Raw genomic sequence first — 12,332 nt, 5'->3', positions numbered from 1 at the left:
AACTGTCGACTCTTCCTTTTCTTCGATTGCTTTGTGGGTATTACGTGTTGAGGGATTTGGTAATCTTAGGGTTTTTGTTATCTATTTGTCGCCGTTTGTAGATGCTGGTTGTTTTGGTTGTATTGTTGTGAAGGGGGGTATTCCTATCAGCTTTAACGGACGAAAGATTGTTGATTTGATGAAATTAGGGATACCCAGTTGCTTGAATCCCTTCTTTTCTTGATCTGGGAACATAAACAAAGCCAATGAAAATCCAGGGTTGTGACTTTGCAAATGATCTGCACCAAGACAGAGTTGTCATGTGACAATGTGGAAAAGCTTGTGTTCTATATGCTAAAAGGCTTAAACTTTTTGCTGATTTGCATTTGCAAGTCGGTGCCTTGTGATGATTTACATGTTCGCCTGCTGATTCACCTCGGTCAGAAACCGGGAATAGTAGAGAGCTGAGGATGTGTTAGGTAATCGCTATGCGAAAACGGACGTGAAATTTAAAGCTTGTGGACTGAGGTTTATTACGGTAAATGGTGTCGAAACTCGTGGTTATATATGATCACAGTAAAATGAGTATGAAATGGGCATGATCTTATCATCAAGATTCATAAATATATTTTCTCATCCTTTGTTTTGTGATCACAAATTCTTGTTTTTTTGCCAAAGATGGGATTGAAGAAACTAATGTGCTGAATGAATTTCTTGCAGTTGTGGTGCATGTGGGTACGAACTGAATCTAAGCTCCTCGAATCGGGTCACTTCCACTATCGGATCAAAGTACGGGAAATCCATAAAGAAAGGAGTCATATCGTTCTTTAACATCGACGAGAGCAGATTGACTCAGGTCGATGAGTTCCAATGCATGCCTCACTTCTCCAGAAACTCATGGGGTTTGTTCAGACACAGAACTAAACTCCTCTGCCGCAGATGTAATAACCACATCGGCACTGCTACTGCTCAGGACAAAGCTTCTGCTTACTCGCGCGTAGCAGAAAGCTCGGGGTCGTCTCCCATGGATGCCGCCTCTGGTGTTAAGAAGTACGACATCAAGATCCGCGCTCTTCAACCGTCTTCTGCCACACAAGGATCCGGCGCACCGTTCTTCACGTCAACCTCTCGGACATTCTCTCGGTGAGTCTGCTTCCGTGGACGTTTCAGGACATCTTCCTTCAATTTTCGCTCGAGTCTTTCTTGAACTGTTTGTATCATCTTGGTTCCGTGGTCGTTACAGTGGTGGATTTGCTGTTTGTACAGTGTATTTCTCTTCTTTTTTCTTTTTTCTGCTACTTTTGAAGGATGGGGCAACGTGTGCAGTCTCCCGACAGACTCATACCCGTTGTTTTTTTTTATCCATTCATAATCAAATAATAAGCAATTTTCGCTTGTTTTATATTTTATTCTGTTCGATTTTGAGCCGTGTTTTCAATTTTACAATGTTAAAATACTGAAATTGTTACCCATTTTATATTGTTGTTTGTATTTGAAATCATGTGTGTGTGTGTGTGTGAAAGATTATGAATTTTAACTTTTTAGATGTATTTTGTTGTTTCATTTTTTGTCAAATATAAATAATCACACCCCTTATTTTTTTTTTTAAAAAAAAAACCCAAAATCCAGATATATCTGAAATGGTGGGTACAAATATTAAAAATTGAATATTCATTCAAATCATATATAAAAAAAAATTGGAATATATCTACTAACCAAAACTCTCATCATTGTTTTAATTATTTTATTTTACTTTAAACGATTTTGAAAAGTTTTGTCGGGTAGGCTTACCTTATCTGACTGTTTCTGTGATTATTTATTTATTTAATTTAATTGGATCCCAACTTGGAGATGATTTCATTCATATCTTCTTGGACCGATATGGCGTTTTGACATGACTACACTACACTCTTCTTTTAGCTCTATCCTCTTGTTCCGTTTTGACTTTTCATAATCATTCATGAAACTTCTAAAACTCTATTTAATCTTCTTCCTATTGCAATTTATGTAACCATGCATTCGATTTTTTTTTTTCGAATTCGAAAAATATTTTGGTTTGTTTAGTCTTATCTTGTAACTTATAATTCTAATATTCTGTGGAATTGTAAAATAATGTTACTTTTATCATTGCTCTTCTAATATAACAAATATATGTACATATATACATATAATTTTATTTTAATAAAATCTCTAAATGATAAAATAAATATAAACCGAACAAGAATTATTATCATGTTTTGGACCAGAATTGCTGTGTTTTTTAACCAATGATGTCTTTAATATTCTTTTGGTTAAAATAAAAAATGTTTAAAAAAATCCTTCTTCAAAAAGTTTGGAATGATTGATTGCTTGATAATGATGGGAACATGCAACACTTTTGATCGTAATCATATTCAATTAACTGTCTCTTGAATTGGGGTCTAAGTTATAATAATAATAATAATAATAATAATAGGTGATTTAGTTGATATGGTCAGGTGACAAGGATCGGTTCGATTACATGGTCACACGTAATAGAAGAATAGGTCGCATAGTATCAGAACAATGTCACATAACACTATGTCACATGGTCACAGTACAATAGGTCACATGACCACAGGACAATACGTCATATGATCATGGACTTAATTAGATAGATGCTCATCGTTTTTATTGTTGTACAGTTGTCGTTTACGTACAAAATAGAAGATATTCAGTTCTACACCAAGATAAATACCAAGTATTACCCATCGGAAATATGGACAAAACTAAAAAACTTGTTAAACCCCGAAAATTAATTTTAGTCATGAGTAAAAGCTTGATATAATATCCATCTAACTTAGTCAAAGATTCGAAATAAAACACTGTGGATAACTTTTCAACTGCATACCCTCATATATATATATATATATATATATCCATGTGCACCATTACACTCCAAAAGTGCATATCAAACAAATGTCGAATATATATATGTGATTTGTGTATATATGTATATACGGGTAAAGACACCTTTACGACAAAATTGCAATCTGGCACTTCACATGTTCACCTTTTGGATTTCTAGGCCTCAATACTAATGCAGGTACCTACTAAATAGATTGGCGCCAATAAAAGAATAAGTATATTTGGCACCGTTTCATTAAATTTCTAATATGATTTTATTACAATGATCTGTTAGTATGAGATATATCTTAAAGAAGAAAATATTTTTTTATTATAACAATTATAGAAAAACACGCGCATCCTATGAAGAAAATACTAATTTCATCTCAAATAAAAATAATTTTGAAACTCAAGGAATAATCTTTTACACGATATTTAATTTGGGGCTTTCTTCGTGGTCGAGTGCCTTATCCACCTGGACCTCACGTCGACAACTTCAACCTTGGAGGACACGTGGCATGCAGACAGCCTCTTTAGTCTGATGATGTGGATAATCTGTCCAATACGCTTGTGCCACGTCAGCGAGACCCTTGACTTACTGGGATGCTGAATCATCATCTCCTTCTTTGTCTCCTCCCATGCCGAACCCTTGCAATGCTTAAGAGATATTGTTGGCACTTTCCCTTTGTCCCATGAAGGTGCTCCATTTTCTTCAAATTTTATTGAGATGAATGAATCTATTCATGAAAAAAAAAAGACTTAGCTCGATTTGTATTATTTTATTTCGTTTCAAATTTACACAAAGCATCATATAGTCAATTAAATTATTTCATTATTATATCTTAGAAAAGTGGTAAGTTTTTCACGACCATATATAGCATAGTATATATGATTTCTAAATAAAATTTCATATAAATGCACGCAAGATATACACAAATTTAAATTCATAGACTAAATTTAGTGAAATTATATGAAATTATTCATATATTACATGAAATTTTAAATTTATATTGATTATGCAATATATATATACACACACATTATTTGTCTAACAATTATATGCAATTTTGCTATCCATACAAAGTACTGCTTGTTTATATATTTTTATCAAAAAACAATATAAGTACTGCTTGTTTGTGTGTGTGTATATATATATATATCATAATTGAGTTGGCCTACATATTTCGCATCACAACGATCTAAATTTAGTATTTCAAATTCAAAACATGGTAGATATCGAAATTAATGTTTCAGGCCATTTGAGGAAAAACATGCACCCCCGTTCCAAAATTTCAAACTTTGAATAATAAATTTATGAAGCGCCATTATGAGACTTTTCAAAAAAATTTAAAGGTTGGCATAATTTTTTGGAGTCAAACATTTGAAAATAGAAAATAGAAACAAATATTTAAATATAAAAAAAATTTATCACAGAAACTAATTGCATAAATGTGTTTCCCAAACAAATAAAAACCCGAATATAAAAAGTTAAATAATATAAAAAATTGCGTACCGTCTGGACTGAGGACAGCGTCGTGGTTATGGCGGTGGTGTTGTGATTCGAATAAGAAGCCAAAGAAAGAAGAGCCGAAGGAGAAGAATCTCCTGTGCTTCTTCTTGTTGAAGGATTTAGATTCTTGAAGATTATAATCAATGGCGGATTTCGAAGGAGGGGGAGGAGGACGTTTCCGCTTTTGCTGTGAAGCCGACAATAACATAAGCCTCTCGTTCAGACAGAGAGGGCAAACTCCCACCAGAATCTCCTCTGGATGGATATTACAACATGATGATGAGATGGGTTTTTCTCTTCGCCCATTCATGGCTTTCTGGAGGGAGAGAGAGAGAGAGAGAGAGGTTATTGTGGAAATTTGGAGTTATATATACAGAGAAAAAGAGATCATCTTTGGAAAGAGAGAGGCACAATGTTTGTGTGTGTGTGTGTATTTAATTATATTTATTTATGTAAATATATATATATATATATATATATATATATATGTAAATATGTTTGTGTATGGAACGTCGTCGTACATGCAATAGATGGAAGATACTGTCTGAATTTGTGTATTTATCATTTGAAAATAAAAGTTCATTAAGATGTAGCGACTCGTGTTCTGGTAATTTTTTATAATTCATTTTAATAATTTAGGGGATATTTTATTGTGTTCCGGTAAAATAAATGATATATTGCACGAAGTAGATTACGAAAACAAAATAGATTCAAGCCGTAAAACATTATGAATGACATATACATAAAGAAATTTAAATTTCTAAAACATAAGAGTAGTCGCGTATCTCTTATTGTTAATATAACATTATTTCACCGGATATAATCTTAAAATAACACCGAATTATTTGATTCTTAAGATTTTTTAATTTTCAGCTAGTTTAAGGTTTTGCTGATTTTATTTTTGTAAAAAAATTTAATACAGATTCATTATTTAGATTATATTTGTTGGGGGAATTATACGAGCCGTTCAGAGAATTATATGTATAGACACATAGATATGCATATTATCATGTTTTATGTATGAATGTGAATGTTGCTTGCTCAAGATACTAAATGTGCATATGAATTAATGCCATTGCATTCAAGGCTAATACAAGCACTGCAATTATCATGAAAATTATTGGTTTTTCAATTATCTTTTATGAAACTGTTTTTTCATTATTTTTTAATCGATTCAGTTCGGTTTCAGTTTTTTATGAGTTAAAAAATCATAACCGTTCAGTTTTTATGTCGAATTCGATTTAATTACGGTTATATCTTATTCGGTTTGATTATTCGATTAATAACCAAAATGACCACTAATTACGATTCTTCGAATGCCGATTTTATACAGAAACAATAATTTAATGTATAAATATTCGGTCGTACCGACCAAAGACGTAATTTTTTTTATAACTATGATAGTTTTCTAAACTTTCGACTCGACTACATCTCCCCTAAACTCTAAACATGTCCGAAGACGTAAAAATTAGTGGGGCGAGGGACCACCAACCCTCTCCGACCACCGGATTGGGGGGTTAAGATAAAAAAGCAACGAAGGGACGACAAAGACAGCGGTGGTTGCGGATGTGACATATATATATTCATACCATTCAATTCATGGGTTTTGGTCAAAATTTCGCTACATCGACTTGAAAATGATTTGTGAGGGCTAATCACATACACACGGACAACACACACACACACACACATATATATATATATATATATATATTGTATGCAATGATTTTTTCCAATAATATCCACATTCATCATATATTGAAGGCAATGAGCATATCGTCACAAAACATAATTGATGTTTATAATAAATCATATGAAACCCTCCGTTATAAAAAAAAACACATGTATTCTGACATATAACTTTATCAATAAAATCTGAATCCAAAACAATCACATATAATAATATACAAAGATTAACATATTTGAAGCTTGTCTTCAGTTTATGGGCTTTTCGCATTCGGCCCACGTTCTTCCATCTTTTTTTACCTCGCGCGTGCATCACGCGCTTCTGTACTCTTTCTCCTCCAGCAACCACTGTGGCCGATACTCTCTTTCTCCTGCCCTCTTTACTCTCTTCTCCGCGGGGAAACTTTCCCGGCGGTGAAATTCTAGACCTGGGTTTTGTGAAATCATGGCTTCCGTTGCTGCTAAACTTTATTCAGGTAATAAATTCGTATCCTTTTGGAATTTTGTATGCGTTGAATCCGTGAATGTGTGTCTGTATAGGTGTGAGCATATGTGCCCATGGAACGGACATTGGTCCGATCGCTGATATGTCCCTGATCTGTTTGATGTCGGATTTCGTTGCAGACGATGTCAGTCTTCTAGTTGTGTTGCTTGATACGAACCCTTTCTTCTGGAGCACTTCTTCTCTTGCTTTCTCTCAGTTCCTCTCACACGTAAGTGATCTCTCTCACTCTGGTGCGTTTCGACGAAGAAAACCCTAATTTTTTTTTTGTTTCTGTTTCTGGAAATTGATTATCCTTCTCCTAGGAATGGGGAAAGGGCAGTCCTTTAGAGAAATGGGTTTGTCATGATGGTGAGAATTCGTCCTAGCGAGTGATTATCGATATGGCTGATTGGATTATTGGAGGGAAAATGACGTCTAGGCAGTGATTCTTATTTCGATTTGTGTATTTATGTTTATTGCAATTCGAAATTACCGGTCAGGCGTTTGAACAGACCATAAGAGGCTACACAGATATGCTAGTTTTGATTCTGATTCAGATGTCCATTGTAATGTAGGTGCTCGCGTTTCTGAATGCGGTATTGAGCTTAAATCAATTGAATCAAGTTGTAGTTATAGCCACCGGATACGGTTCCTGTGACTACATCTATGATTCATCTTTGTCCTCAAATCGGACGTTTGAGAGCGGGGGAATGCCCGCACTCTTTGGTAATTTGCTGGAGAAATTGGAAGAATTTGTTTCCAAGGATGAGGAGTCGAGCAAGGAGGAGTCAGAGGGGAGAATAGCTTCCTCTCTGTTGTCAGGATCGCTCTCAATGGCTCTTTGCTGTATCCTCGAGAAAATCATTAGCATTGGCTTCACTGTCTTATTGCTCTTTCACGAGTAATCAGCATATGATGTGGTCATCATGTTGAAATTTGAGTCAGCTTAAGGTTGCATCTAAATTTGTCCGAGCTAAGAAAACCCGTCTGCTCATTTTCATCAAGTCTTTTTGTTTTGTTTCATCTAACCTTCTGGCTAGATATACAGAGAGTTTTCCGGTCTGGACATATTCATCCACAGCCTCGGGTGTGTATTCATACATTCATAAGAACTTTCTGATCTCGATTGTTACTGATATACTTCTCTCCTATCACACCTATTGATTAGCCCGCGTTAGATGGAACTGATAACGCTGTTGGTCATATGAAATGCAGATTTTATGTTTGCAAGGTTCCCCAGATGGCCCAGAGCAGTATGTCCTCTGTAACCTTTTTTCACCTTGCAATATTCTCTTCTCTCTTTTGTTGGACTCTTAGAAGTCCTTTTGTTCTCTTCAGATATGTAGCTGTTATGAACGCCATCTTCTCTGCACAACGGTCAGCGGTATTAATCATTTCCATGATCCTCTTTCACCATTTAAAATTTCTAGATGCTCTCCAAATTTTGTAACTTCAATCTCTTAGCAATGCCTTTGCTTGGTTTCTACAGATTCCAATTGATTCATGTTACATAGGTACACAAAATTCGGCGTTCTTGCAGCAGGTAACATAATTTCTCGTGTTCTTCCACTGAAACCCTTTCATTTTATACATACTGTCTTTTGGTTTATGCATTGCTTTGGATCATACCCACCCACACTTGCTTGCAGGCATCTTATATAACTGGAGGTGTTCATCATAAACCTCAACAGCTAGACGGGCTATTCCAGTATCTCACGGTATGGCGCCTCCTCGTTCACAAAATATAATCAAGCAGACGCAGGTTTTGTCTTTGTGTGTGTGTAAATGCACTTTTATGTGCTGATTCAGTTCTTTTTTGTTTTTCTGGTGTTGCAAAAGTCAATCTTTGCCTCGGATTTGCACTCCCGTGGTTTCATACAACTCCCAAAGCCCGCCGGTGTGGATTTCCTTGCATCGTGAGTGAGCTAATAAAAATCTCAGATGCTTCAGTGTCTTGGTCTGTTGTCTGGTTCTTGATTGTAAATGAATGGTGTTTTTGTGCAAAACTTGCAGGTGCTTTTGCCACAAGAACACCATTGACATGGGCTACATTTGTTCAGTATGTCTGTCCATTTTCTGCAAGCATCACAAAAAATGTTCCACCTGCGGGTAAGAACAGTTCATGTCAGATGGTCCTGTTTCCTCTGAAAGATTCTAACTTTTGGTCCTATGTTTGGAACATGTAGGTCTGTGTTTGGTCAGTCCAAACTCGATGAATCTTCTTCGGCCTCTGACAAGAAGAGAAAGACACCTGATGCCATGTAATATGCAACTTTTCCATTCATTATGTCACACTTGACTTGACTGTACAATTTTACAAATAGACAATGTGTTTCTTGAAAGTTTTGGAACAAAGGTGGGCTGGAAAATCAACAAATGAAATTGATCGACAGAGTTTGATCGATCTTTACAATATTTACACAGGCAGAGTTGATGATAAAGAATAAGACATTTTTGTAGTCACTTCCACACACATCACAAACTTAGGAAGGTAAGTTCAGATCTCCTTTCAGCCATGAAATTGTGAGGTCTCTCGCGCTTCAGAGAGCCTTAAGAACAACCTTGCCGGTGGCATGAGCACCCTTAGCTGCTATCTTCAACACACCACGAGCTTGGTATAACCTGAATCGAATGTTGGTTCAGCTCAATTCAACCAGGGTAGTACACATATCAAAGTTTTTTAAACCAAAAAACTGGTTTGAGAATGATATTTTGATAAAAATGGATGTGTAATTGTGTGAGATAAGCAGAAAAGTGAACAGACATACCCAGCACAAGCCAGCCCCCAAGTCGAGAGTGTGTAGAACATCTTTCCTGCATGCCAAACATCCACTATTTTCCCTACCTTGCTCAGGGTACTGAGTTCTTTGACCAGAACTACAAAATTAAGCACCCGACTAATATGAGTGATCAAACACGAGCATAAAACAAGTCCCAAGTTGTCCATGGCACTCGCAAAGACAGCACACAGAACTGGGGGATTGATGAATTTTTCAGTTTGACCATACATGCCCATGATTTGACTATATACCCTTAATCAGTATGCTGAAAACGAGAATAAAACTATAAACACCAGAAACTTACCCTTTTGTAGCTCTTCAGGCTTAAGAAACTGCAATTCCAAACAAACAAACGATATGAGACGATCATAAACGCAGTGAACTGAAAAGGTGTGCCAGAGAAACTAAGATACCTTAGCTTTGGGATTTGATAGAATGCATTTAGCCAAAAAGTGGGCAACTGCTTCCACCACATGCTCCTCAGTTACAACAATGTAATGTTCATTATCGATCGCGCTTTTTTCCTCCACGTTGCTGGGGATCATGTCATCAGTGACCAAAACCCACCAACTTGGCTCTTGATGATCGATATCTATCAGAACTTCAACAGTCTGCATATCACCTTCTGAGAAATCAACCAATAATTGTAGTTACTCAAATGTCGCATTTATGCGAGTTGCATATATGAAAAACTTCAACTTTATCCGAAAGAATTCAGAATCATCAGAAACCATATATAAAACACCTGTGGGCTCTTTGAATGGGAACTGGTTTTGGGTTCCTTCAGCCAAAGCCTGCCTCATATGTTCTATCCGAGCCGAGAAATCCTTAGACGTTACCATCGATATAAGCCGTGCAAATAGCTGAATCACCACAAGGATCTCGTAATTTCAGCAAAATTTCCGTTCGAAGACAGCAAACAAACAAACTTTCCGTGAAAAATTTCTGAAGATTTCCAACTGAATTGATGTAAAACTACCGAATTCAGTCATATAAGATACGGAACCTAAAAAACCCTGAAATCAGTGCTAAAGAAAAGGGGAGGCAGAACACGAATCACATACGTCGCTAGGGCACTCGTGCAATAACACGGCAGTCTCTGCAAGATTCTCAAAGAGCTTCAGATTGGACTCAAGCAAGCACCTGAGACGACGATTCTCCGACCGGAGAGCCTCCAGCTCCAATCCTCGAGGGTCGGCGATCTCGGCCGTTGACTCGCCGCTCTTCTCGTCGTCGCCGTGGCTATGATGGGGGTGGTGGTGGCAACACTCCACGGCGGTCCACGCCACGTCAGCAACCTCCAACACCGTCTTCGCCACCTCGATCGCGTTGTGCCCCGTCATGATCGATCTTCTTCTTCTTCTTCCTCCTCCTCTGGAATCTGGATATGTTCTCTCTTCTTTTTTTTGCTCTTTGGAAATTGTTGAAAGAAACTGCTTGCCGTTTGCGTGTCTGAGAACGATGAATCATGAGAGTAGCTTAATGGTTTAGTAAATTACGTTTAATAATTGGCGTATTCCTGTATTTGCAAATACGACCCTTCAATTATTCCATATTTCGAATGTGGGCTCTTCTATAAACTTCGTGCCGTTTTGGGCTCTTCTGTAAACTTTCGCCGCTCTTCTCTCGGTTACTACTTATTCAGGCGGTGTATATCGAGAACCAAACACAGTCCATAAATTTCATGTCATAATCTCTAAATTCTCACATGCATATTTGGAATGATAAATTATTCCATAAGGTTTGCTTCTCTTTTTTTTTTTTAACATAAAATTGATTTCCAAGCCTACCAAACCCAATCCATAAATTTTGTATCATAATCTCTGCATCCAAACACGTCATACTCTTCCGCCCGAAATTAATGATTTTATAATTTTCCCAGATGAGTTTTCTTCACTTGTCTTTGAAAATCCAAAATACATTTGAAAAGAGTACAAAGTACATATAGGTATACATACATATGTATACATATATATATCATCATCATGAGTCAAGAACTAGAGAGAGAGATTGAAAATGAAAACGCAAAATCATAAAGATAACAACTTTCCCACTTGGAAAATCTTTTTAGACTTCAAAAATTGAGATCGTGTTTGTCTTCTCTTTTTTTTTCTTTTTTCGCTTCGTCGATGGGCTGAATTCAGGTACTATTGGTCACACCGTGAGTTAGTGCACCGGTTACATCTGGACCGTTCGTTTTTTGTTTGTCCGTGTTCGTGATCGGGAGCTAATCGTTTAAAATAGATACCATTAACGTTTTTTTTTACTGAAAATCTATTACATTGAAATTATATTTTATCTTAATTTTTTAACATAATTTAATATTTATATTTTCTTATGAGACGCTATACAGTCCGAAAACTATGAAAACCGCCCCGATAATACTGCATAATCATAATTATAACCCAAATTCATATAAATTACAATAAAACCCAATTCGAGGGGGCAAATGTAATTTTAGTATTTGTTTTGGTTGAAATCGTAATTTCCGTATACCTTCCGAGGTGGATCGTCTCGGCGAGAACCAGAGCGCCGAGGAAAGCGGTGATGATCATACACATGGGACTAAACGACGTCGTAAAAACAGGTCCACGTTCCTTTATCACGATGCTTTGTATGTAATAGGCGATCCCCGAACAGACCACTCCCTGATCATTAAATTAATGACATTTTATAATCCAAATTAGGAGTGGTAATTAATTAATCACGCAAATTAGCTTCTTTCTTTAATCACGTTTACTTACGGAGTAAACCGCTGCGAGTGTGCCGGAGTCCATTCCGACTTTCCAAGCGCTGACGTCACGCACCATCACGAGCGAAACGACGGCGTTTAGAACCGTTCCCATGAAGCAAATCCATGCAACCAACGACAACTCCGCCGTGTATATTTTCAATGTAAATGACTGCAGGGAAAAAAACAAAAAAAAAAATAGTCTTTTTAGGGTATATTTTATGTCTTAAAATGTGTAAATGCGTGTTTTGTATGGTAATTTGGTAAATGTTGCTATTTTTTTTGTATTTGTAGGGA

The 12,332-nt window shown here is 36.5% G+C and overlaps 5 protein-coding genes across 6 annotated transcripts in view; 2 read left to right on the top strand and 3 right to left on the bottom strand.

Moving 5' to 3' along the window:
- Nucleotides 1-1,401, top strand: part of LOC104806822 (uncharacterized protein At4g08330, chloroplastic-like) — a 1,972-nt gene extending 571 nt beyond the window's left edge. The window contains exon 2 of the mRNA XM_010531899.2: nucleotides 700-1,401. Coding sequence (XP_010530201.1) covers nucleotides 700-1,126 — 427 coding nt within the window. The 3' untranslated portion in view covers nucleotides 1,127-1,401. The remainder of the gene's footprint in view (nucleotides 1-699) is intronic.
- Nucleotides 1,402-3,152: 1,751 nt separating this feature from the next.
- On the bottom strand, nucleotides 3,153-4,749 carry LOC104806821. Its single transcript, XM_010531898.2, has 2 exons — nucleotides 4,358-4,749; nucleotides 3,153-3,581 (listed from the first exon to the last, which is right to left on the bottom strand). Exons 1-2 carry the CDS (start codon nucleotides 4,662-4,664, stop codon nucleotides 3,280-3,282), a joined length of 609 nt encoding a protein of 202 aa, XP_010530200.1. The 5' UTR covers nucleotides 4,665-4,749; the 3' UTR covers nucleotides 3,153-3,279.
- Nucleotides 4,750-6,364: 1,615 nt separating this feature from the next.
- On the top strand, nucleotides 6,365-8,939 carry LOC104806819 (RNA polymerase II transcription factor B subunit 4). The gene is made up of 11 exons (XM_010531895.1): nucleotides 6,365-6,516; nucleotides 6,665-6,753; nucleotides 7,100-7,370; nucleotides 7,565-7,611; nucleotides 7,740-7,777; nucleotides 7,863-7,908; nucleotides 8,014-8,067; nucleotides 8,174-8,242; nucleotides 8,364-8,440; nucleotides 8,538-8,633; nucleotides 8,711-8,939. The coding sequence occupies exons 1-11, from the start codon at nucleotides 6,486-6,488 to the stop codon at nucleotides 8,787-8,789; spliced, it is 897 nt and encodes a 298-aa protein (XP_010530197.1). The 5' UTR covers nucleotides 6,365-6,485; the 3' UTR covers nucleotides 8,790-8,939.
- Nucleotides 8,790-10,776, bottom strand: LOC104806820. Of its 2 annotated transcripts, none has more exons than XM_010531896.1 (6): nucleotides 10,369-10,776; nucleotides 10,050-10,167; nucleotides 9,718-9,929; nucleotides 9,609-9,636; nucleotides 9,293-9,401; nucleotides 8,790-9,146 (listed from the first exon to the last, which is right to left on the bottom strand). In XM_010531896.1, exons 1-6 carry the CDS (start codon nucleotides 10,645-10,647, stop codon nucleotides 9,065-9,067), a joined length of 828 nt encoding a protein of 275 aa, XP_010530198.1. In that variant the 5' UTR covers nucleotides 10,648-10,776; the 3' UTR covers nucleotides 8,790-9,064. The 2 variants fall into 2 exon arrangements, with proteins under 2 accessions (XP_010530198.1, XP_010530199.1); XM_010531897.2 differs by having other exon boundaries at nucleotides 9,718-9,926.
- Nucleotides 10,777-11,138: 362 nt separating this feature from the next.
- The window catches only part of LOC104806818 (WAT1-related protein At4g08300-like), a 3,090-nt gene continuing 1,896 nt past the window's right edge, over nucleotides 11,139-12,332 (bottom strand). The window contains exons 5-8 of the mRNA XM_010531894.2: nucleotides 12,049-12,207; nucleotides 11,801-11,952; nucleotides 11,643-11,688; nucleotides 11,139-11,531 (exon numbers count right to left, since the gene is read on the bottom strand). Coding sequence (XP_010530196.2) covers nucleotides 11,445-11,531; nucleotides 11,643-11,688; nucleotides 11,801-11,952; nucleotides 12,049-12,207 — 444 coding nt within the window. The 3' untranslated portion in view covers nucleotides 11,139-11,444. The remainder of the gene's footprint in view (nucleotides 11,532-11,642; nucleotides 11,689-11,800; nucleotides 11,953-12,048; nucleotides 12,208-12,332) is intronic.

This window comes from Tarenaya hassleriana, unplaced genomic scaffold (assembly GCF_000463585.1).
Source record: "Tarenaya hassleriana unplaced genomic scaffold, ASM46358v1 Cleome12, whole genome shotgun sequence".
Taxonomy (NCBI): Eukaryota; Viridiplantae; Streptophyta; class Magnoliopsida; order Brassicales; family Cleomaceae; genus Tarenaya; species Tarenaya hassleriana.
Note: the sequence above shows the minus strand (reverse complement) of the source record. Positions and strands in the feature narration are given on the sequence as shown.

Bases quoted from the DNA above. Each gene is read 5' to 3' on its own strand.
- LOC104806821 (XM_010531898.2), bottom strand. From the start codon at position 4,664: ATGAATGGGCGAAGAGAAAAACCCATCTCATCATCATGTTGTAATATC. The intron at 3,582-4,357 runs GTACGCAATTTT...TTTCATGAATAG, and splicing joins CGCTGTCCTCAGTCCAGACG to ATTCATTCATCTCAATAAAA.
- LOC104806819 (XM_010531895.1), top strand. From the start codon at position 6,486: ATGGCTTCCGTTGCTGCTAAACTTTATTCAG. The intron at 8,068-8,173 runs GTAACATAATTT...ACTTGCTTGCAG, and splicing joins ATTCGGCGTTCTTGCAGCAG to GCATCTTATATAACTGGAGG. The intron at 8,441-8,537 runs GTGAGTGAGCTA...CAAAACTTGCAG, and splicing joins GGTGTGGATTTCCTTGCATC to GTGCTTTTGCCACAAGAACA.
- LOC104806820 (XM_010531896.1), bottom strand. From the start codon at position 10,647: ATGACGGGGCACAACGCGATCGAGGTGGCGAAGACGGTGTTGGAGGTT. The intron at 9,930-10,049 runs GTGTTTTATATA...TTGATTTCTCAG, and splicing joins CCCATTCAAAGAGCCCACAG to AAGGTGATATGCAGACTGTT. The intron at 9,637-9,717 runs GTATCTTAGTTT...TTGGAATTGCAG, and splicing joins TATCAAATCCCAAAGCTAAG to TTTCTTAAGCCTGAAGAGCT.